Source organism: Silurus aristotelis (genome assembly GCF_946808225.1).
Source record: "Silurus aristotelis genome assembly, chromosome: 21".
In the NCBI taxonomy this organism is placed as follows: domain Eukaryota; kingdom Metazoa; phylum Chordata; class Actinopteri; order Siluriformes; family Siluridae; genus Silurus; species Silurus aristotelis.
This window is the reverse complement of record NC_139594.1, coordinates 14,283,293-14,309,823: the sequence shown is the minus strand read 5'-3', so window position 1 is coordinate 14,309,823 and position 26,531 is coordinate 14,283,293. Positions and strand designations below refer to the sequence as shown.

Here is a 26,531-nt window from a genome sequence, read left to right as displayed (position 1 = left end):
TCAATATGGATGAAATACTGATGCTGAGAGATGATTAGTGGATCTGTCATATATGTTGAAGAAAAGTGTTCTATATTGAGGTACTGTGTGTTGTTCAGCAAGGAATTTGTGCACTGTGTGTGTGTGTGTGTGTGTGTGTGTGTGTGTGTGTGTGTGTGTGTGTGTGTGTGTGTGTGTGTGTGTGTGTGTGTGTGTGTTCATTTAATCTAATACAACCTGACACTTTGAGAGTGCTCATGTATCACTAAATTGTTCCCTTGTGGCCATTAATCCACAAGCATAGAAAAAAGTTGAAGATGTAACCTGAGTGTAATACTGAATTGTTCAGTCTGACAGGTTGTTAATAACATAAGGTTGATGTTCTCCAGGTAAGTGGCTCTAAAATGCAGAATAGGGAACTCACTCAGCACATTTAAATATGCTCAGGTTTTTGTGTAAGTTTGCAATGCTTGCATCATGTTTCTGTTTTCTATTTCATCGTTCTCTCTGTGCCATTACTCAGTGCAATCAGCGACGGCAGCTGCAAGCAGGAAATAAGATTGGGCTGAAAATTAGGTCACGACAGGTCAAGGAGATGGCTCTGCTTATTTGAAAAGAACATGCAAAATAAATACACACACACACACACACACACACACACACACACACACACACACACACACACACACACACACACACACACACACACACACACACACACACACACACACAAAATAAATGAAACCTCGTTCCTATTTTATCTTGCCTAATGCACCATTTATTACCATGATTGACCAAGGCCAGAGCTCTACATGAGCCCAGTTATTACATCCTAGATGTTTAACAGCACGTTCACCAAAATGATGATTGTTACCCAGAGTTTGTCGCATAGCAACAGTGAAAAGAAAAGAAAAGACAAAAGTCGAAAGGAGGAATGGCCATGGAGTGGAAGCACATGATGGTGACAGTGAACCTATGTACTGTACTCCTTCAATGTGGGAGTAGAGAACTATGTAGTTTACATGACTAGAGATAATACAGTGTAAAGTAACAGGTAATAGTTCAAGCTCATGATTTAGTTGTTGACCAGATCAGCAGATATTTCCTTAAATACTACACACTATTCTATACATAAAATCTGGGGCAAGTGTATTCATGTGTATTCACTGCTTTTGCCACTGTTACATTTACAAGGTCTTTTTTTTTTTTCAAAGGAACAACCAGGGGACCTACACACTTTATTTTTAATAGTTTAAAGAAGAACCAGAGAAGATCATACATAGAACACTGTGTCAGGAAATGCACTAGCAAATGCAAGTACAATGCAAGTGAATATGATTCGGAAAGGCACACATCTGTCTTTATAAGTTCTAACAATCAGATAAAATGCAGATCAGCGCAATAACAAGCCATAAGGTCAAAGGAATTGGCTGCAGAGACAGGATTGTGTCAAGAAACAGATCAGAAGCCTACAAAAACCGTGTTGTTTGTGTGGAAGTGGTAGCTCAATGGTTAAGGATCTGTGTTACAAATCATAAGATAAGGGGTTCAAGCTACCACTCTTTGGGCCCTTGAGCAAGGCCCTTAACCCTCTGTGCCCCAGAGGCACTGCTGAACCTAGATTCCTGACATCGCTGGATTTCACTGTGCTTTAAAGTACATGTGACAAACATAAAGCACCTGTTCTTTCCTTTCTTTCTTGAAGGTTCCCAAGAGATTCCACAGTTGCCTCCAATAATTATTGTGCAGAAGATGGGTCACCCATCACTTGAGAGAAGCAAACACGTCACCAAAAACGATCTGATCAGGAGAAGGCTACAAAAAACATCTGCTGTTTGAAGGTTCCTAAACGCTCCCAATAATTCTTGAGATGTTTGGAACAAGCAGGAGTCTTCCTAGATCAAAAAAAGGGTTTAGTTAGAGAGCTGACCAAGAACCCTATGGTCAGTATGGTTGAGCTCCAGAGATTATGTATGGAGATGAGAAAAGGTCACGCATTACTTGAGAGAAGCAGACACTTCACCAACAATCTGTGCTTTGTGGCAAAGTGGCCAGACAAAAGCCTATTTTCAGTGCAAGACACATAAAAAGTGACAGATTCAAAGTGGGCTTTTATGTATCTTACACTGAGGAAAAGCTTCTGTCTGGCCACTCAGCCATAATTGAAAAGCAATCGAATTTGCCACAGGTGGACGTACTGAAGTGTAGAAACACTCAAAGATGATCGAAGAGAAACGACGAAGCATTGAAGAGACATTTTAAGTGTCACAGCAATGGGTCAGAATACTTATGACAGATATTTCATTTTTATAAATTTTTTTCGAACACATTGCAAAAATATCGCAAGACATTTCGGTGTACAGCAAGTAAATAAATAATAATAAAAAAAAAAGCTTTAAAAGGCTTTACCCTTTATCAACAAGGCTTCACCATAAAGCTGTATTGAGTGGTTAATACTTATGAATGTGCTGTATGCTAAGATTTGCTTTACCAATTATATAAAACATTTATGTAATTATTAAATCCAGAAGATTTACATAACTTAATAAGATGCAGAATTATTAATGCAGAACTGCAATTTAAACTTGATAGCCATCCTTACAGTGGCTTTTATGACAGGAGGAAGGTGTAGAGGATCCATCTCTGCTATGATGTGCTCATTAATCAGTAAATAATAAAGCTGAAAGATAGTGGAACACAGACAAAAATAAAAGGACTCTTCATTTTCAACTCACACAGCATGTTATCAGGATGCGACTTATGTGTTGTGAGTGTTTTTAAGGTTTAAGGTTGTAAAACTGTAGAACAATAAAGCTGAATTTCTCTTTATTCTTTTAATAATCCAGTTATTTTTTCTACCAAAATAGACTTCATGTCAGAGGTAGAAATTTGTGGTTGATTTGCTCCCAGGAAGCCTTGAATTAGTCTTTAAAAAAAAATCTTTGTGTAGTGTATGATGTTAAGCATGATAAAAATATTCAAGGAAATCAGTTCTCCAGGGGGGGGTGGTGGCTCCAGCGGTTAAGGCACTGGGTTACCGATCGGAAGGTCGGGGGTTCAAGCCCCGGTATCGCCAAGCTGCCACTCTTGGGCCCTTGAGCAAGGCCCTTAACCCTCTATGCTCCAGGGGACCCTTACGAGAAAAATAAACCAAGGACCGTGACGTCGGAGCGACGTGGGGCCACCTTCCCGTGGGCTCACCACCTGCAGGAGGGACTGTAAGGGACCGGTGCTGAGAGGATTGGGCAGCAGTCGAAGGCGGGGGCCTTGACAGCCCGATCCCTGGACACGGAGAATTACGGATAAGCGGGAGAAGATGATGATGATGATAATGATGAGTTCTTAAGGTAATGAGTCACAAAACACTCATGTTGTATGTTTACCTCCTGAGAAAGAGAGAGATAGAGAGGGAAAAGACAGAGAGAAAGAGTAAAAGAACCATCTTGAAAACAGGCCTTTTTGAGAGAAACACAAATCATACCCGGATTTATGGCTTTCGAATGCAAAATGTCGTTTTTATCCTTTTTTAGCAAATAAAAAAAAAAAAATCTTGGTCACATCTTAACACCTCTTTTTTTCCCCCTCTGGTGCATCTTCGTTCTCATGGGAGCACAGTAATGTTGAATAGTGAGTTAATGAGCATCAGCTGTGATTGGGCTCTTATCACCCACACATCCGTGTCCTTTTGTGGCTCTGCTGTCCTGTTCAAGTGCACACAGATCACATATCCATAGAAACCAAGTCCCCTTGTTGCTAAGGAGAAAGCTTGATGGAGGTCTCGGTGTGTCTCATGCGTCTAATAAGATTTTTTTTCATAGCAGTGTGGTTTATTAGCAGTTCCCATCACAGTGGATTTATTAGTTATACTTGAATCAGTCATGATCAGTTAATGACTACAGTAGCTACAGTACAACTAATGGAAACAATATGCCATTATTGTAACAATGTCATTACTGGGATTTGGAAAAAACATTCTGGGATATGGAATAAACATTCGGAAATATTATGGGATTGTCACAGTTTGCTTCACAATAACCTAAACACGTAACACGAGCATGCCGTCTTTTATATTCACAAAGTTTTCCAGCATGCAATATAGTGTGTTAACTGTAATCTTTAGTTGCTAGGCAACATACCATGCAAAGATATGGACAGAACAATGACTTAATTATTAGGGTTATGCTTTATGATAACCCACTGATTGTACTCAAATGAGGGTTTGAGCTGCTCTGGTGGGTCTAGAGGTGTTATTTCTGAGCAAGCATGTTTTTAAAATGCAATGTGAATGTGTGTGTGTGTGTGTGTGTGTGTGTGTGTGTGTGTGTGTGTGTGTGTGTGTGTGTGTGTGTGTGTGTGTGTGTGTGTAAGGCTGTTGCTCCAGCATCTGAGCTCATTAAAGCCCAGTATAACTGTAAAGCCAATTTGCTCAATTAAGCAAACTAGTTCAAAGAGAGACATGTTCAAGAAGAACTCAGCCATGCAATTCTTAATACAGAATGTCAGACAATCCAAAAATTTGGATAAAGACCACATGATGCTCTTACAATCCTTAACAATCTAGTTTTTAATGTGCCTCTGTGGCCTCAGATTTATGTTCTTGGCTACAAGAAGTAAAACCCATTGTGGTCTACAGGTTTTGTAGCAGAGCTGCTTCAACGTTTTGTTATGTGTTCTGAGACGTATTTTTCTGCTCACTCCCGGTTACAAAAATCAATTATTTAATTACAGTAGACTTCCTGTCAGTTAGTACCAGCCTGGCCTTCCTATTTTGATCACTTTTTTCAACAGGATGCTTCATTGGAGATCCTTGGAGATGCTGAAACATTAAAAAAACTGAATTATTACATTTGGACTTGATAGAATTAGTGAATCTGGCATTCATCATGTTGGATTTGTTGTCGTTGAATCCTTCACATCGACAGGATTAAGCCTAGAACCACAGGATGACTTTACCCATCAGTTCCTGCACGTCACATGACTTTTTCGCAGGATCACCGGTTTATTGTCAATGCCGATTTTCATTTTTTTTTTTTCATTGCTGGCATTTTGCAGACACATTTATCCAGACTTACAATGATCTTATTTCTACAACTGAGCAGTTGAGGGTTAAGAGCCTTGCTCAAGGGCCCAGCACATGCATTCATGTAGAAGTTTTACCTTGCACCTAACAGTTTGTTTCACAGGTGTTGTTCAATGTCATCGTTCTTATTATACATGTTTAATGGTTATGGTTCTTGCTTCCTTGTTTGTTTGTTTAGTGTTTCTTTTCATGATATAATTCTTTAAAGCCACACCCACAAAAACATTAAGCTACAACTTACCAGAAGGGGAAGATTATGAATCTGACAGGCATCATGATTGACTGATTGACTATGGTTTAATGATTACAGATTTAATGTGCTTCATACTGATGACTCGTGTTATGGTTTCTGGGAAAATTAACACCATGGTTTGAAAACGCCATACAAATCACAGACCTTGGCATCTGTCCTTTGAACGAATAACACTATTGATTACTGGACTAAAAAAACTGCTCTGAAGGAAAAACAAGAAGATGGAGTGATTAATTTAAAGCAAATTTATGGCACAAAAACGATCCACTCTTTACAAGCCATAATTGTGTAAAGTGTATAATTTAGCAAATCAATCATGTGGTAAAAAAAAAAAAAGGTTAACTCACCTACCCTTTGATTCATGCTGCAACTGCAGAGTCTGACAAGTCTCTCTTTGGCTCCATCATCAGTCCTTCAAGGTGCAGATTCAATGTTTTCACATCGTATTGATTTTGTATTTTAAGTGCACCATGGGTCACCAGAGCAGTGAGAAACTGGATACATCTTAAAAGTCTTTCACACAAAACTTGACCTCAGCTTGGTTTAGTAGTAAAAAAAGAGGACTTCTCTAGTATTTCTGCCTTTTTTGTGTGTGGTGAAAGGTTGGTGTTGGTGATACTGACCATGAAGCACCTACTGAATTATATAGACAAAAGATCAGAAGTTCCAATAAAAGACTACTTCTTGACTTTCAAAAGCCACAGGCGGAGAGTGACAGATGTTTACTTTCGAGTGTAGAAATGAGCACACAGATGGATCGTGCAATTATTACTTTTGTTCCTTCTGGGGTTTTTTTGTCAGTCAGTGATCAGAGTCAATATAGCAAACCTTCACTAATAATGACAAGTGCTGGGATTCTGGCAGTCTGGTAGTCATCACCCACACATTCTATTCATTACCACATCCTTGTACCTTTACAACCTGCTCCGGCTCCTTTTCAGAACAAACAAGACCATCTGTCAAGGCTGTTCTCTTACAACGGAGGGAAGCAAATGGTAATGCGCTTTAATAAATCCGACGTGTGTATGATTGCAGATTCACAAGATTCACAAGGCCATTCAGAAAGAGAACTTTAAGACCAAGTTTCTCATCCAAATAAGCATTTCACTTATTTTATCTCAGAATGAAAAGAAGCCTGGAGAAAGTAGACATCAATTTTATCCTTTAACCCCTAATATCCTCACAATTTAAAAGTATTGAGGCCATTACTATAATTGAAATAATTCTGATTTAGACTAATTACTATTCCTAATTTGATCTCTGCAGCTGATTCACAATGCAGCTGCATGAGTTGTTTCCAGCCAGGTACAAGGAAGACATGCTTTAAGACTCTTTATTGGCACTGAGGTGGTGGAACAACTTCCACTTGATGTTCATAGCAGTCTTCAAACAACATCTAAATGCCTTCCTCTTCTAGAAGTACATCAATTAGCACTTCACCCTTAAAAATAAACTCACTTCCTAACTATTTTTATTAGTCTGTACCCTACTGCCCCGACAGCAGATTGTATTCATAATTTTCTTTTCTTTTCTTTTTTTTCTTTTTTTAATTAATGCACTTTTGAAAAAATTGAAAATATGTTTCTGATTTATCTTTACTCAAATTCTACACTCTGAAACTCTGAACTCTGCAAGTAATCTGAATTATCCAACAGCTTTAAATTGTTAAAATGTGTATTTATATAGAATAGTATAATCTTTTGGTGATCAATAATTAAATAAAGATTTTACACCTGAAGATTTGCGCATAAGAAAATGAAAAGTAATTGTTTTGTAATCAAAAAATTTAAAGTCATATTTGGAGTAAAGAATATTTCCGTTTTCAAGTAAACGATATCTGACATTTTTTTATTAAGTAAATGCTTTCAGAAATAAGAGTGTTAATAATACATTTTTACCAAACCACAAAATGGAAAGTAAATGAACAATGGAGAAATCAAAATCAATATTTGATGTAACAAGCCTTTCAATTATTTTATTTCAAAGCTTTCAATTCTTTCACTTGCACACTTTGTACACTTGCACAAAGTCAGGGATTTTGTAGGATCAAAGTTATACCAAGCAGGTTCTAATGATCATCAATTTTATATGTTGGTTGAAACACAGTCATTAACTGAAAAAGAAACAGCTGTGTATATGCATAAAAGTGAGGTTGTGGAAGACAGTTTCATTCCATGGGTCATACACCATAGAAATTCTGAGCACAGCAACAAGACACAGGGTTGTAATACTGCATCAGCAAATTCTCTCCCAGGCAAAGATTTGAAAGCAGACTGGGTTTCAAGATGTGCTGTTCATGCTAATTTGAAAAAGCACAAACAGGCATTACTGAAGACTCACGTCATATATATCACATTGTATCATTTAACTTATGATATTCATTCATATATCATATATCGATAAATTGTCTGTCTGAGCAGCGAATTTTAGGGGGTTGCCTTTATATATATATATATATATATATATAGATAGATAGATAGATAGATAGATAGATAGATAGATAGATAGATAGATAGATAGATAGATAGATAGATAGATAGATAGATAGATAGATGTACATATATATATATATATATATATATATATATATATATATATATATATATATATATATATATATATATATATATATATATATATATATATATATATATATATACAGTGAGGAAAATAAGTATTTGAACACCCTGCTATTTTGCAAGTTCTCCCACTTAGAAATCATGGAGGGGTCTGAAATTGTCATCGTAGGTGCATGTCCACTGTGAGAGACATAATCTAAAAAAAAATCCAGAAATCACAATGTATGATTTTTTTAACTATTTATTTGTATGATACAGCTGCAAATAAGTATTTGAACACCTGAGAAAGTCAATGTTAATATTTGGTACAGTAGCCTTTGTTTGAGGTCAAACGTTTCCTGTAGTTTTTCATCAGGTTTGCACACACTGCAGGAGGGATTTTGGCCCACTCCTCCATACAGATCTTCTCTAGATCAGTCAGGTTTCTGGCCTGTCGCTGAGAAACACGGAGTTTGAGCTCCCTCCAAAGATTCTCTATTGGGTTTAGGTCTGGAGACTGGCTAGGCCACGCCAGAACCTTGATATGCTTCTTACAGAGCCACTCCTTGGTTATCCTGGCTGTGTGCTTCGGGTCATTGTCATGTTGGAAGACCCAGCCTTGCCCCATCTTCAATGCTTTAACTGAGGGAAGGAGGTTGTTCCCCAAAATCTCGCAATACATGGCCCCGGTCATCCTCTCCTTAATACAGTGCAGTCGCCCTGTCCCATGTGCAGAAAAACACCCCCAAAGCATGATGCTACCACCCCGGTGCTTCACAGTAGTGATGGTGTTCTTGGGATGGTACTCATCATTCTTCTTCCTCCAAACACGTTTAGTGAAATTATGACCCAAAAGTTCTATTTTGGTCGCATCTGACCACATGACTTTCTCCCATGACTCCTCTGGATCATCCAAATGGTCATTGGCAAACTTAAGACGTGCCTGGACATGTGCTGGTTTAAGCAGGGGAACCTTCCGTGCCATGCATGATTTCAAACCATGACGTCTTAGTGTATTACCATCAGTAACCTTGGAAACGGTGGTCTCAGCTCTTTTCAGGTCATTGACCAGCTCCTCCCGTGTAGTTCTGGTTGATTTCTCACCTTCCTTAGGATCATTGAGACCCCACGAGGTGAGATCTTGCATGGAGCCCCAGTCCGAGGGAGATTGACAGTCATGTTTAGCTTTTTCCATTTTCTAATGATTGCTCCAACAGTGGACCTTTTTTCACCAAGCTGCTTGGCAATTTCCCCGTAGCCCTTTCCAGCCTTGTGGAGGTGTACAATTTTGTCTCTAGTGTCTTTGGACAGCTCTTTGGTCTTGGCCACGTTAGTAGTTGGATTCTTACTGATTGTATGGGGTGGACAGGTGTCTTTATGCAGCTAACGACCTCAAACAGGTGCATCTAATTTAGGATAATAAATGTAGTGGAGGTGGACATTTTAAAGGCAGACTAACAGGTCTTTGAGGGTCAGAATTCTAGCTGATAGACAGGTGTTCAAATACTTATTTGCAGCTGTATCATACAAATAAATTGTTAAAAAATCATATATTGTGATTTCTGGATTTTTTTTTTTAGATTATGTCTCTCACAGTGGACATGCACCTACGATGAAAATTTCAGACCCCTCCATGATTTCTAAGTGAGAGAACTTGCAAAATAGCAGGGTGTTCAAATACTTATTTTCCTCACTGTATATATATATATATATATATATATATATATATATATATATATAGATGTGGCAGCGGGGGCATTTTGTGAATGGAGGGCAAGGCCCGGGAACAGAAAAGCGTTGGAATTACACACCTGATCTCTTGCACGTGCTCATGTTGATCAGAACCTATCGTTGTCCTGAGTAGTGTTCCTTCCTCTGAACCTCAAGCTTGCCCACTATATATATATATATATATATATATATATATATATAGATAGATAGATAGATAGATAGATAGATAGATAGATAGATAGATAGATAGATAGATAGATAGATAGATAGATAGATAGATAGATACATCTTTCTATCTTAGACTCGAACATATGGATGTTATTAACAATAGCAGCAGTCTTTCTGTAAATATATATATATATATATATATATATATATATATATATATATATATATATATATATATATATATATATATACAGTGAGGAAAATAAGTATTTGAACACTCTGCTATTTTGCAAGTTCTCCCACTTAGAAATCATGAAGGGGTCTGAAATTGTCGTCGTAGGTGCATGTCCACTGTGAGAGACATAATCTAAAAAAAAAAATCCAGAAATCACAATATATGATTTTGAAACTATTTATTTGTATGATACAGCTGCAAATAAGTATTTGAACACCTGTCTATCAGCTAGAATTCTGACCCTCAAAGACCTGTTAGTCTGCCTTTAAAAGTCCACCTCCACTACATTTATTATCCTAAATTAGATGCACCTGTTTGAGGTCGTTAGCTGCATAAAGACACCTGTCCACCCCATACAATCAGTAAGAATCCAACTACTAACATGGCCAAGACCAAAGAGCTGTCCAAAGACACTAGAGACAAAATTGTACCTCCACAAGGCTGGAAAGGGCTACGGGGAAATTGCCAAGCAGCTTGGTGAAAAAAGGTCCACTGTTGGAGCAATCATTAGAAAATGGAAGAAGCTAAACATGACTGTCAATCTCCCTTGGACTGGGGCTCCATGCAAGATCTCACTTCGTGGGGTCTCAATGAGAAGGAAGGTGAGAAATCAGCCCAGAACTACATGGGAGGAGCTGGTCAATGACCTGAAAAGAGCTGGGACCACTGTTTCCAAGGTTACTGTTGGTAATACACTAAGACGTCATGGTTTGAAATCATGCATGGCACGGAAGGTTCCCCTGCTTAAACCAGCACATGTCCAGGCATGTCTTAAGTTTGCCAATGACCATTTGGATGATCCAGAGGAGTCATGGGAGAAAGTCATGTGGTCAGATGAGACCAAAATAGAACTTTTGGGTCATAATTACACTAAACGTGTTTGGAGAAAAAAGAATGATGAGTACCATCCCAAGAACACCATCCCTACTGTGAAGCATGGGGGTGGTAGCATCATGCTTTGGGGGTGTTTTTCTGCACATGGGACAGGGCGACTGCACTGTATTAAGGAGAGGATGACCGGGGCCATGTATTGCGAGATTTTGGGGAAAAACCTCCTTCCCTCAGTTAGAGCATTGAAGATGGGTCGAGGCTGGGTCTTCCAACATGACAATGACCTGAAGCACACAGCCGGGATAACCAAGGAGTGGCTCTGTAAGAAGCATATCAAGGTTCTGGCGTGGCCTAGCCAGTCTCCAGACCTAAACCCAGTAGAGAATCTTTGGAGGGAACTCAAACTCCGTGTTTCTCAGCGACAGGCCAGAAACCTGACTGATCTAGAGAAGATCTGTGTGGAGGAGTGGGCCAAAATCCCTCCTGCAGTGTGTGCAAACCTGGTGAAAAACTACAGAAAATACTACCTCTGTAATTGCAAACAAAGGCTCCTGTACCAAATATTAACATTGACTTTCTCAGGTGTTCAAATACTTATTTGCAGCTGTATCATACAAAAAAATAGTTTAAAAATCATACATTGTGATTTCTGGATTTTTTTTTTAGATTATGTCTCTCACAGTGGACATGCACCTACGATGACAATTTCAGACCCCTCCATGATTTCTAAGTGGGAGAACTTGCAAAATAGCAGAGTGTTCAAATACTTATTTTCCTCACTGTATATATATATATATATCGATTAATTGCATGATTGTCATGAGTCAACTCGTGATTAATTGGACATTTTTATCTAAATGTACCTTAAGTTAATACTTTTCAAGGTTTTAAAATTAAATCAAAATGGGCATGGACAAATATGGATGCTTCATGCAAATGTATGTTTATTATTAGTAAAAACATCCTCAACATAAAACATGAAGACAAAATAGTCTTGTAAATGTTTTAAAGTAATTATAGTATTTTAAATTAAGTAAATCATCAGGACACCAAATTTTGTTATGTTTCCACATGGTTTTAATTGCCGGATGTGTGCATAATGGAGGATTTTGGTGCTTGATTTGAGACTTGGCGCATCAGTAAAACAAATGTTTAGGGATTAAAAATAATTTTTTAGTATTATTTTTTTATATCTGAGTGAAGACAGGACGTCGTGAAAAAATAAATGTTGAGTTAAAGGTTTCATTTTTGCCTCTTTTATTTAATTAATTAATTTATATATATTTTTTATAAAAATGGTCAAACAGAAATGTGCGCTGCATTAATCGCTCATTAATAAAAATTTGTGCCGTTAACATTCATTTGCGCTAATGTGTTAAAAGAATTGATAAAATCCTTGAGAAGCTCAGCAAAACTCAAACACTAATGCTTTTAACAATGAAACATGTCAAAATCCACTGTGCAATTTTAAATGCAAGGTGGCAGTTTAGAAAAAGAGACTTTCATTTCATTTCATCTTCTCCCGCTTATCCGTAATTCGGGTCGCGGGGGCAGCAGTCTAAGCAGATTCCCCAGACACTTCTCCGTGTCCAGGGATCGGGCTGTCAAGGCCCCCGCCTTCGACTGCTGCCCAATCCTCTCAGCACCGGTCCCTCCTGCAGGTGGTGAGCCCACGGGAAGGAAAAAGAGACTTGTCATCCGAATTACTACCACGAATCTGAGCTCTGTTATACCAACACATTTTATTCCATCTTAATGCAACATGTCCAGCAGTACCTATTACCACAATGCCCTAGCGGTTATAACCAGTTGTCTTAGCAAGTTAAGATTTTGTCACAACAGGTGAGTCGATATACAGATGCATATGCAAAGAGTGTATATTGAAAATAAGCAGGCAAACAGGTCAGAAATTAAAACAACGTAGATGAGGCAAAAAAAAACCCTCTAAGCATTAATAAAAAAAGAAAAACTGCAGAATTACTGGCATCTTTCATAAACATGGTGCTGGGTTATAATTCAGGTTTTCTTCCCAAACAAGAAGATAGATTATATTTGCTCCTACTATGAAACAATTACATTAGAAATACTTTTTTATGATACAAAAAGTATACAGAATGTGAGTACACACTCACATATCAGCAACCATTTTAGTATATTTTCTCAGGTGACAATACTATAGAAATGAAACTTGGATATACTTTTTTGGTCTATCAGGCTATCCATGAGAGACCGGGAAAATCAGGAAAAACAAATTAGTTATGTGGCAAATGCAATTCCACGGTAAAGCGGGAGATTACTGTATACCTAAGTCCAAACTGTCAATATTTTGTGTGTGCACCATTGTTATCCAGCACTGCCTTAATCCTACTGAGCATGGAATTCACCAGAGCTGCACAGGTTGTTGCTCGAATCCTCTTTCACTCCTCCATAATGACATCACGGAGTTGCTGGAAATGCTGAGGATGAATCCATGTTTCTTACAATTACCACAACTCCCCAGTACCAGCAGCACTCATGCAGTCCCAGACCATGATGCTACCACCACCATGCTTGACTGTAGGCAAGACACAGTTTTCTCGGTACTCCATACCAGGGCATCACTATACATGCTGGACACCATCTGAGCCAAACAATTTAATCGTAGTTTTATTAGACCATAGGACATGGTTCCAGTAATTCATGCGATTAGACAGGTTGTCTTCAGCAAACTGTTTGTGGGCATTGTTGTGAGCCAGCTTCAGAAGAGGCTTCCTTCTTGGACGACAGCCATGCAAAATGACATGTGGTCTGAGCACTGACAACCGGACCTTCCGCTTCTGCAACCTCTAAAACATTTGCATGCACCATCACCCTGGCCACTGTACTGTAACTCAGTTTCAGGGTGTTACAGATGTTCTTCTAGCCTCGGTCATCATTGTAGAGAGCAACAAATCTAATTCATCAAACCATCAGAGTTCTTTGCTATTAGCCGCCATGTTAAACATCCAGTGATTAGTATGAGAGAATTTTACTGAAAGCACCAAATTTTAACTGCTCTAATAAAAGATACACAAATTTGCATCGTCTTGTTAAGCAGGACATGAACATGTTAATATAATAATAATAATAATAATAATAATAATAATGATTATTATTATTATTATTATTATTATTAGTATTATTATTATTATTATTATTATAAACATAATAATAACAAACAAATGCAAAATTTTCATTGAGATTAAAGTTCTTTTATAATTTTAGAGCATGCACATTCCTTTTGTTTATATGAATCAAACTAGGTAATGTAATGAAATGTTAGACTTCATTTTCATTGAAAAATCTTCCCTTAGCATTAATAAAAACTTTACACACTTTTGGTATCCAGACAGTTTGTTTCTCCAAACCTACAGCTGAAAAACTTTGCCCTCTTTTCTTTTTTTATAGTGCTGGAAAACCACAATCATATCAAATGTAATATGTCGATAAACAATTTTATCTGGAATCTACTGATAATTTTAATTACAGCAATCTGCTGCTGTGTTTTACTGTATATATTACTGTATGCATTGTACCTACTAACAGGGCTTGTTTTAAAGTTTAAGGTCCCCTAGGGTCCCTAATGCCTTATGGGGAGTCCCGGATCCCCTCAGCCCCCACCATCAACTCGAGCACTGTAATTATTCCTAATGTTACAGCTGTTCGACAGTGTTTAAATATATTATCAGGACATCTCACATCATATTTATCACATTATATCACATTATATATCACATCCTATTGTATCTATTCACAACATGTATCACTCATTTCTCGTAATATTGTATAAATCACATCATTTATTAATCAGATCATATGGTATCAATCGTATCATAATTTAATCAGATCATATTGTATCATTTGTATCCTATAATATTGTATGATAATACACCATATATCACATCATATCATATATGTTTGTGCATTTATAAGATGATATCTGCACATGGTGTGTCCAGCCTTCGTATAATATTATACTTTATGCAACAATCCGGGTCCATTATTTGCTTGGTTGTTTGGACCTGGAGTGTTCCAAACGTGTTTGTTTTTGGTACGAACGTGTAATGTAGTGTTATTTAGTATACAAATTCCAATTCTAACAGGATTTCTAACAATATTTGAAACCATTACTATATTTACTACAGTCAATTTAGACAATACCATTGTCTAGCAATGTTTACAAGCAAAGTTTTATCCAGACACAGATAGAGGGATTTTACACAGTTAGTGTGGCCAGCTTTCCTTTAAACTTGAACCTTAAGTCATCAAGTCAAAATAAGCAATTTCCTTTGAAGATGAATGCTTATGGATTGCTTACACTGTGTGTCCTCCAACCCTGATGACAACCAAGTTCTTAGTATATAGATGAAGTGAAACACTCATGTTGCATGTTACACCAACACTCTACTTCAGCGGTGCTCAAACTTCACTGTAAAATAAATAATTAATTATACCAATTATTATATTAAAACTAAACTTACATTGATTTCTCCTTTTTTGTTGTTGCTATATTTAAAAATAAATAAATAGATACAAAACAAGACTCTGTTGAACTAATGCAGATATATTTTAACTTCTAGTTCAGTCTAATTTATTAGAAACAATTTTAAACTGCTCTACAAAAATACTCATATTGGTGTAGCTATAGGTTTGATGCTCTGGTTTCTTGTTCGTTTTTTTGTCCATGTAGCATTTAGAGAGAAGACAGCTGTGGTCGTGGCCCAGCTGAGACAACTACAGTCAGAAATCGAACCTATTGTCAAGATGTTAGAAGATCCAGAGACCACCAGGCAAATGCAATCTATTGGGTGAGCATGTGACTGACTGCTAATGTTGCACTCACACCAGCGAAATCGTAATTAATAAATATTCAGTTAGCTAGTTTGTTAAAATTTCATTTTATAGAAGGTTCTCTAGAGGGCAGGTGGTAGCTCAAGTGGTTGTCAGTTGAAATATTCGCGTTTCTGAGCTTCACTGCGGGGTTCTCAAGCAAGGCTCTCAATTGTTTTCTGTTGTATAGACGAGATGAATGTAAGTCTTTTTAAATAAAGGCAGGAATCAAATACCCCTAAATGTAGAGGGGGTCCAGAACTAGAGTTGGGAACCTCTTTTGAGAATCCCTTATCTATTATATTTGAGTGTTTGTTTTGTTTGTTTTTTCTTTTCTTCTAACACACACACACATTCACTCAGGCACTCATGCATTCAATCTTTTGTAACTGTTGCTTGCATTGTATAAAAAAGAATTGTATTCATCTATATTGATCAAAACCAAGAAATATTCATTAATTATAAAAAATAATTCATTGTCATTACAAAAAAAATCTGATTTTCATCTAGTCCAATAAAAAATCCATCACATTTCCATATATTCTAATAAAAATACAATCAGATTTTTATGTATTCCAATAAAAAAAAAATCTATTTCCATCTATTTCAATAAAAAACCAATAGGATTTTCAACTCTTCCATTCAAAAAGCATCGGGTTTCCATCGGTTGCAATAAAAGACCATCACGTTTCCATCAGTTCCAATCAAAGACCATCACGTTTCCATCGGTTCCAATCAAAGACCATCACGTTTCCATTGGTTCCTATCAAAGACCGTCACGTTTTCATCGGTTCCTATTAAAGACCATCACGTTTCCATCGGTTCCAATCAAAGACCATCACATTTCCATTGGTTCCTATCAAAGACCATCACGTTTCCATCCGTTCCTATCAAAGACCATCACGTTTCCATCGGTTCCAATCAAAGACCATCACGTTTCCATCCGTTCCTATCAAAGACCATCACGTTTTCAGCCAGTCCAATTAACAACCATCAGATTTTAATCTGTAATTCCAGTTGAAAGCTAATGGTAGAAGAAACTCACCAGTTGTTAACATGTTGGTTTTCAGTTCTGTCAGGAGTACTTGGACACACTTTACCGTTATGCGAGGTTCCAGTATAAGATTGGTAATTATTCCAGTGCTGCCAATATCTCTACGCTTTCCGCATTTTGGTAAGTTTGTCTTTTATTATAGTAGAAAAATAATTTCCCTTTACTTGAACTAGGAGACCCAAATGGGGAGACCCAAAATGCCTCTGTGCACAAAACCAACTCCATGAAGATATGGCTTACATGGATTACATTTCAAGACTGGATTACTGCAAATCGCTCCTGGCTGGTCTACCACTAAAAGACATTTGACCTGTACAGCTGACCCAGAACTAGCATTTCTAGATTCTGTCACACCAACCACTCCTACGCTTCCTCCACTGGTTTCCTTTAGCTGACCACATCAGAATACAAACACAGATCCTTGCTTATGAAGCCAATATGGACCAGCACTCCTTTTCCTCAGAGCACTTATCACATCCCACACCCTTCATCTAATGCTCAACTGATCCTACCATGTCTTTACATACAAGGAAGACATGGTTCAAGACTCTTCTCTGTTCTGGAACCAAGGTGGTGAAACGAACTTCTACATGATTTCCGAACAGCTGAATCTTTAGCAGTCTTTAAATGATGTCTTAACACCTTTCTCTTTAAGAAAAACTCTCTTTATAACCGTTTTCACTCCGAACTAAATTTTAAATGGCTGGTATTCTTAGTCTGTGTCTGAATGACCGAGCATCAGAATATATTTATTGATGGAGACTTCATATTTGTTTTGCAAGTTGCTTTGAATAAGGGGGTGTCACCCAAAAACTAAACACTGTATACTAATAAACACTGTATTTCTATACCTCCAAATACTGTACATCATTGCATTTCTTTTACATTTTGGCACCATTTTCATCCATATACATTTATGCATTAAAATATTGAGCTCGAAAGTGAAGAAAATTATTTTTGAGAAACATAAAGACTCCTTGGACTAGTATTCATTTGTCTTTTGATGCTGTGTCTTTAGCTCACTGATGGATGGAAGAATTGATATATTTTCTTTGTTTTGCCATATTTAAATGAACTCCCTTTATAGTTTTGTCTTTGTGTGTCAGGTTCCTTCCACAGACCGGAATGCTCTGAGCTCTTTGTGGGGAAAACTGGCATCTGAGATCCTCATGCAGAACTGGAAGGCAGCCATGGAGGACCTGACCCGCCTCAGAGAGACCATAGACAACAATGTCAGTCTGTAAACATTTATTAAGTGTTTCATCTGTGTGTTTGCTGTTTCCGGCCAGAGTTCTTTATGGTAGGGCTGCAGAATTATGTGATATCTTGGTAAATAATGTAACATGCAGGACAGTAATGCTGCAATTGCATAAAATACGGTTATAAAACTGTACACTCTGCGAGTGAACTACAATGTTTTATTATAGCATTACATAAAAAAAAAGCTGCTGGTGAAACAGGTGTCTATTGTTTACAGTTGTCTTGTTTATTATATAATGTTGCAAACGTTCTGGTGGAGGAATATTACCAATGTGACATTGGCAGCCAATCAATACAGAGTTTGAAAAAAATTATTTATACACTGATGTTTGATTTTAGAGTCAGGCCAAGTGGCCCTGACCACTACTTACAGAAAGACTAATGTTAGTGCATTTTAATTGGCTGCTTATCTCCACCTTGTGCACTGGGTAACTTTTATGCATTTACTTTATTTACAACATTAGGAATATCAAGCGCTTCTTTTGGTTCAGTGGTTTCTGGAAAAATGCCTTCAAGACTATTTGATTATATGAAACTTAATGTGGAATGAGATGTTCAAATAACACATACCGGTTTTGATCAGGTGTCCACAAACATTTGTTCATAGGTTGTATTTTAGAGACTAGGTAAACAATCAATTCAATAAATGGTCAATTAATTTTTAAACCTGTGCTAACTAACTTAATAATAAATAATCTTGATATATTTTATTGTTGCATTATTTCCATACTTTACTAAATTGGCCTGTATGTTATAATATAATAATAATTTTTAGTAATGTAGTGCTCATTTTTTAAATCTGTGTTTCAGCAGTATATTAGCTGTGCTTTATGCTTTATTCTTCTGTGTGATTACCTTAAAAAACCTTCTGTATTCAAGAGAGCTTCACTGTGTTTAATGTGCATGCTCTTGTCTTCTCTCTCGTTGCAGTCAGTCAGTTCGCCCCTCCAGTCCCTGGAACAGAGGATGTGGCTCATTCACTGGTCTCTGTTTGTTTTCTTCAATCACCCAGAAGGTCGAGACAACATCATCGATCTGTTCCTGTATCAGCCTCAGTGAGTTCAGTAGCATTGTGCCGAGAAACCGTATCAGAGTAAATGCTGTTTGAAATGCAGTAATGTGGCAGTCAGTGATGCATTTTAGCATGACTAGATAACAAGCGTAGATCCAATATTAGCAGTTTGGTTTAATTTAAAGAGTACATCTAGCTTGTACTTGTGCTGGTCTTCTGGCTACTTCTGCAGGTAGATAAATGTGTATAAATGTGCAGATAGGTGCTAAGCATGCATACTATACCCACTTGAGTCTACAGTTAGGGAGTGTAGTTTGTGTTTTGTCAACCCATCTATTCTTAGAAGATATTAGATATTTGGGTGATGTACAATTCTCAATGACTCTGCTAGTAAGTTAATCATTTATAGTATTTAAAGAATCCCAACCTCAATGATCCAGCTGATTATGCTCTATCAGTTTATGTAGTTTAACTAATTATTAAGTTTACTCCTTTTTTTTTGTTAATTCGTACTGTTTACACACAAATGTACACATTTTAAAGCTTTTAAAATGGCATGTGCATACATCAGTATGTGATTTGAATTTTTTTTTAGCCCTGATTCTTCTTAAGGATACACTATATGGACGAAAGTATTGGGACGCCTGAATTTTCCCACCATATGTGGTTCTTTTTCAAACTGGTACCACAATGTTGGAGGCACACACTTGTATAGGATCTCAATGGATGTGGTGTCATGGAATTTCCCCTTCACTTGAACTAGGAGACCCAAACCTGTTCCCCTGTGCACAAGACCATGAAGATATATTTGACATGCATTAGTGGAAGATAGAACTCTTGAGCATCATGAGCACTCTATATATATATATAGGCAAAATATCCAAGTGAAATTGAGTTGCTATCTGTTTCTGTATTTAGAATGCATTCACATATTAATAATGAAAATCCACAGTGGTTTCATGGAGCTTTTTGTTCTCTTTTTTTTCTTGTGCGATTTCTTGCGTTTGCTCCATTTTCTGTGAGTAAAAGTAGTTCCTGATGAGCTGCTTGCCTGCATTGCTGAAGAGTTAATGCCAGCTTACACACACAAGGATCCCATCACTGAGTTTGTGGAATGCCTGTATGTTAACTTTGACTTTGACAGCGCTCAGAAGAAACTCGGAAGAGTCGGTAAGGTTCAATACCTACTGTGTGTGTGTGTGTGTGTGTGTGTGTGTGTGTGTGTGAGGAATATTTTCAATGGCCAGATTTGTCATCTTGTAGTTGGAGAAAAATATTGACTTAAGCTTCTAATACACCCTGTTGCATTTAGCTTAAGGTCCATTTATCCGCTACATATCCCTGCCTGTGTAATTTACTGCTTCTACTCCAACTGCTGTCAGAACATAGACCTCCAAGCTTTTCCTCTGATCAACACAGCGCTGACATTTCAGTTTTTCATCAAAGGAAATGAAAACATTCACACAAAATATTTGCACTAGTAGCACTAGTTATTTTAATAAATTCTCGTGACAGTGACCACCATGTAATCTTTATTTGACGAAATTTCTTTTATCACTATGTTGAGAACCTGAGAATGCTGTTTTACCCAAGTTACCCACAATGCTTTTCAAATACCTGCTGTTAGTGGCTCCTGGGTTGTTCTTGTGCTTGTTATGTCAGTGAGCACTAACAAGCCAAGCAGAGTTACTTTATACATCATCATGCACCAGCTTTAGGCTCCACATTTCTCTTTTTCTTTTTTCCAGCTCCCTTGTTCCATCTCTCTCTTTCTCTACTCTCATTCTTTCTCTTTCTGTTTTGAGCTCTCACTTCTCAATCTCAATTTCTTTCTTTCTTTCTTTCTTTCTTTCAATCTCAATTTCTTTCTTTCTTTCTTTCTTTCTTTCTTTCTTTCTTTCTTTCTTTCTTTCTTTCTTTCTTTCTTTCTTTCTTTCCTTCTTTCTTTCTTTCTTTCTTTCTTTCTTTCTTTCTTTCTTTCTTTCTTTCCTTCTCTGTTCTCAATCTCTCCATCTTTAACATTTTTTGTCCATCTCTTAACTATCTCTCATTCTCAATCTCTTTCCTCAATCTTTTTATTTTTTGATCACTCCATCTCTCTCTTTTTCTCGATTACTCCATATCTTCTCCTTTCTTTTTTTATCTCTTTTTTTTGTTGCTTTCTTTCTCTAATATTACAGTCTATCACGGTAGTTACGTGCCAAAAGCAACACAAAATTCAAAGAAAAACAAATTTCCTCGATAAATGGATGCCAACCCCAAAATCCTTTTTTTTTTATAGCCATAAATCATCCTCCCTTACACTTTAAACACACACAGAATACATCTGCAAGACTATTGCAAAATAAATTTTATGCAAATTTGTAGAAATATCACATTTATACTGAGTACTGTAGTACAGTACTGTACCGTAGCTTATGCATTGTTTTTCTGCTTGTTTATTGGTTGAGGTGTCCTATTACATCAAAATAGGGGAGTTAAATATACACAATAATTTGCTACCATTCTGACCATTCACAAAACAAAATAGTTAATAGTTATTTCAATTAGACAAAATTGTGTTATGAACTCGTATTATATTACAGCAAGCCATTTTATCCTCAGAGTCACGAATACTGACCACGTCCCTGACCACAGTCTCATATCTAGAATAATATGTTTGTATGAAAAATTGTCTTTTTATTGTGTCATTTAAGCATCCTGTTTGGGGCAAAAAATGTTTTTTGGGACACAGCGCTGCAATTTCAAAAGTAGCTTGCCAGAGCTTTTCCCCAGCCTTTTTAAATTCATTGTAATTGCACTAACACTCCTCCTGTGACTCGTGAGTGTGTCACACTATTAGTTATCGTCTCACAAGAATAATGAAAAGCATATTACTAATAAATTATTTCCGTATACGCATATTTAATAGATTAATAATAATTTCAGAGTTGGTCATACAGAGTAATGATGAGACTATGGCATACAATTTCTTTTTATATTATTCCTCATAGCACCCATTAGATCGGATAGGATCACTAATTAGTTACTGAAGACATTAATATTAGCCGTTTTTTTTCCTCTCCATATTTGGGATAATTTTCTCTCCATATTTGAGATAATTAGACTCCTGTGACATGGCCTTGATTAGAAAGAGAACAATTAGGCTTCATTAGTCCGATTATGCAACACCGAGTAATCACTTACAGTAATACTTACAGTAATCGCTCACAGGAACTGCACTGAGATACAGATGTGGTACAAAACAGTTAGATACTGAAGATGTTGATGATTGCACTCTGCTATTTCTCCAACTTTCATCTTTTCAACTCTGCACAATGTTTATTTATTTATGCAGTTGCTTCAGAATGTACTACTGCAAATAGAACACAAATTGTTACTATTATTATCTATACAGATTATTCTCTCTACTATTGTGAACTTGGTAGTTGTCCAAGTTACATCTGAAGTTTTAATAAATAAGTGGGATATTTGAAGAACACATCCTTCTACATACCTAATCATTTATACATGATTTTAGATGTTTCTTTTTTTCTTCAGTTTGTCTGTTGAACTTTTAAAAAAAATAAAAATAGTCAATAAAAGAATATAATAAATTGCATTCAATTCACATGGCATTTAATTTTAGGTTACACCCATGTTCTGATATGCAATTGAATCTTTTTCTGAAGAAAAAAATATTGCACTGTAAAGTACATGCTACACTTAATGGACAAAAGTATCGGGATACCTGACTTTTACAGCCATATGTGGTTCTTCCCCAAAGTGTTACCACAAAGTAAGAGGCACACATTGCATTGGATGTCCTTGGATGCGGTAACATTCAGTTTCCCTTCTTGAGCTAGGAGTCCTGAACCTGTTTTCATCATATAGCAATGCCCCTGTGCACAAAGCCAGCTTTAATAAAACACGGTTTAATGGGTTGGAGTAAAAGATTGAGTGGCCTACTGTAAAGCTCTGACTTTAAACCAAAATCTTGTGGAACTTCTTCCCAAGAGAGTGGAGCTTATTATAATAGAAAACGGAGACTAAATTATGGTCAGGTGTCCACAAACCTTTGTCCATTGACTGCATATAGGGCATTAGTAGCAGTTGTATGAATTTCTTTGCAGACACTTATTTTATAAGAAAATGCTGTGATGTGATATTGCTGTATTATTTCATATGCAGTTTTACTTAACTGTTAAAAGAATATTCATAACAAAAATAGTTTATATTTGAATGCATCTAGTGTTGTCACGTAACTGCTTTTGTCTGCGTCCTGTTGCAGTTCAGTGCTTATAGTAATGTAATATGTTGTGTTCTATATCTATTGGGTTTATTTTTAGGTCCTAGTGAACGACTTTTTCCTGGTGGCGTGTCTAAAGGTTTTTATTAAGAACGCTCACCTGTTCATCTTCGAGACGTTTTGTCGTATCCATCAGTGCATCAACTTCAAGTACAGGCTCTAAAGCGCAGTGCACTAATCCTCTTAGCGCTGTAAACCGGGGTTAGCTTGGTGTGAATGTGCACTCTTCTGCCAGGATCATTGGGATTTCAGCCAAAGCCTCAGGAGAGCGGATACAAATCACAGCAGAGTGTATTTTAGGGAGCGATAAAGATCAAGGCAGAACAAAAAATAATGATTCAGCCGTCTTTTGTGTATGTGTGTGAAGGCGTGGATGGCACTTTATATAGGATTTTATACAAATATTTTGGTTTTCGTTCTGCAGCCTGTTTTTTATTTATACTTGGGTATATATATGTAATGTAGACGGTTAATTAAACGTTATTCCTCAGAGATGTGGAATAACTGTTGATTAAGAGTAGGCATGACGAGCATTGACTTAAAATAATTTGTGATAAAAAAAATGTTTTATTACATTTCTTCTGCTTTTTCATCACTCTGCTCTTCCAGCCCATCTGCAGCATGCTGGCAGATAAGCTGAACATGACCCCCGAGGAGGCCGAGCGATGGATAGTAAACCTAATTCGCAACGCGATGCTGGACGCTAAAATCGACCCCAAACTAGTAAGGAAGCCCGGAGGCCTGCTGCTTCACTTTCCATTAGTTCAGTCTGCAGGGCTGTGCCGTCCAGCGAGACCAATAAAGTGGCTGGCGAGCCGTTAGATTTTATCAGCAGATTTTATTCTTTTATGCCTCTTCTGGGAAGCATAATGTGTGATTAGATGTTGTTCATGATGGGTAGAAAAAAAAGTCTTCTAGATTCATGTAAGTGAACGGAAAGGGAAGAAAAAAGTTTGAAGGATATTAACAAAAAAATGTTTATGTATATGCATGCGCGTGTGTGTGTGTGTGTGTGTGTGTGTGTGTGTGTGTGTGTGTGTGTGTGTGTGTGTGTGTGTGTGTTTTATATATATATATATATATATATATATATATATATATATATATATATATATATATATATATATATATATATATATACATACACTATAAGGTCCACACAGGTCAGGTGTCCGCTTGTGGACACCTGACCATAAAATTCATGTTTTTTTTTATTTTTTATCTTCATTACAATCTGTTTGTATAGAAATGCTCATTTTGAATTTATAATATTGTGTCCAATTAAAAAACATGAAAGGCTAGATTTTGACAGGGCACAGTGTCTGTTTTATATCCTCCAGGTTTCATTCTGGTTTCCCTTCTTGAATTGCCTCTCTAAACAAAAAAAATACGACTTTACTTCAAGTAAACTTACTTCAACTTCCTAAAAACATTATTATTATCTAATATGTCTACATAATGAGTTTTGATTGTGTTGTTGGTTTGTGCAGGGGCATGTGGTGATGGGCAACAACGCTGTGTCTCCGTACCAGCAGGTCATCGAGAAGACTGAGAGCCTCTTTTTCCGCAGCCAGATGCTCGCCATGAACATTGAGATGATGAGCCTCAGCAACAGAAATGAGGTGTGAATTTTGCATTAAATAGGAGCATTAATACAAGTAATGGATTAGACATAATTTTTAATTTTTTTTTTTAAGCTATGCTCTCCCAGAAAAAAAAATAATTCATTCAAATAAAGTTAAAGTCTTTAGCTTTGATTACGGAACGCATTCGCCATGGCTTTGTTTCGATAAGCTTCTGCAAAGTCACAACATTTATTTCAGTCCCGAGTTGCAAAATCTTCTCCAGCACATCCCAAAGATTCTCAATGCGGTTGAGGTCTGGACTCTGTGGTGGTCAATCCATGTGTGAAAATTATGTCTTATGCTCCCTGAACCATTTTTTTTACAATTTAAACTCTATGAATCGTGGCATTGACATCTTGAAATATGCCTGTGGCATCAGGGGAAAAAAAATTATTTATAGAATAACCTGGTCATTCAATATATTCAGGTAGTCAGCTGACCTCATTCTTTAGTCATAACATTGCTGAATCGAGACCTGACCAACTGGAGCAGCCCCAGATCATAGCACTGCCCCCACAGGCTTGTACGGTAGTTAATCCACCTCTTTTCTTACCCTAAAGCACCCATTACTCTGGAACAGGGAAATTTAGACTCATCAGACCAAATGACCTTCTTTAATTGCTCCAGAGTCCGATCTTGATGATCCCTAGCAAATTAAAGCTTTTTTTTTCCAGATTATCATCACTGATAAGTGGTTTTCTTAAGGCTACACTGCTGTTTATTCCCAATACCTTGAGTTCCCTTCACATTGTGCATATGGAAATGCTCTTACTTTCACTATTAAACAGCCATGAGCTCTACTGTTGTTGTTTTTTTAAGATTCGATTTCATCAAACTTTTAAGTGTTTACCGATCATGATCATTTTTTCCAACCACATTTCTTTCTCGAAGATGATAGTTTCCCAATGTCCTTCCAGTTTTTAATAATGCATTAGACAGTTTTTAACCCAATTTTAGTAGTTTCAGCAATCTCCGTTGATGTTTTTTTTGTTTGATTCATGCCAATAATTTGACCCTTTTGAAACAGATTACCATCTTTTCCACAACCACTGGACGTGTCTTCCGACATGCTGGTACAAGAAATGAGAAGCTACTCGCTGCATCAGTTAGGGTTAAAGAACATGCTGCCAGCTGAAACATAATCATCCACGCAGTAATTATCCAATGGGTTCTTACCTATTTGCTTAGTTAAATCCAGGTGGTGATTTATATATTTTTTTTGGACAGGCAGTGCATGTACAGAAGAGATAAATATTATAATAATTTTTTCTTTTATTTATTTATTTTTTACAGACACCAAACTGGGATGCTCAGGACTCCTGCTTTTATTAGTTCAGCAGGACATCCTCATCACTATAACACTCATCCAAGCAACAAACCTACTGTTTTAACATCATTTCTTCATTCATTTTGGTCCGTTCACTGCCCATTCTGAAATTTCTATCAGAATTCATTTATACTACCTGTTTTAAATTCATTAGTTCCTCTTTCACACTATTGTATTCTAACAGCAACACTGTTGCCCCAGATCACTGCCAGTCAGTATTGGCGTGAAATAAACACATCCCAACAGTGTGTGAATCACTTCTATATTTACATTTTTATATTG

General features: G+C 36.9%; 1 protein-coding gene across 1 annotated transcript; it reads left to right on the top strand.

Moving 5' to 3' along the window:
• Window positions 1-913: 913 nt before the first annotated feature.
• eif3eb (eukaryotic translation initiation factor 3, subunit E, b) lies at window positions 914-26,254 on the top strand (the record flags this gene model as incomplete). The annotated part of the gene is given in 13 exon segments (XM_083523905.1): window positions 914-956; window positions 15,544-15,661; window positions 16,718-16,743; window positions 16,746-16,829; window positions 16,832-16,857; window positions 17,844-17,969; window positions 18,928-19,052; window positions 19,622-19,641; window positions 20,033-20,184; window positions 23,338-23,447; window positions 23,918-24,020; window positions 24,788-24,919; window positions 26,216-26,254. Coding segments are annotated over 13 exon segments (1,104 nt in total).
• Between the last annotated feature and the right edge of the window lie 277 nt (window positions 26,255-26,531).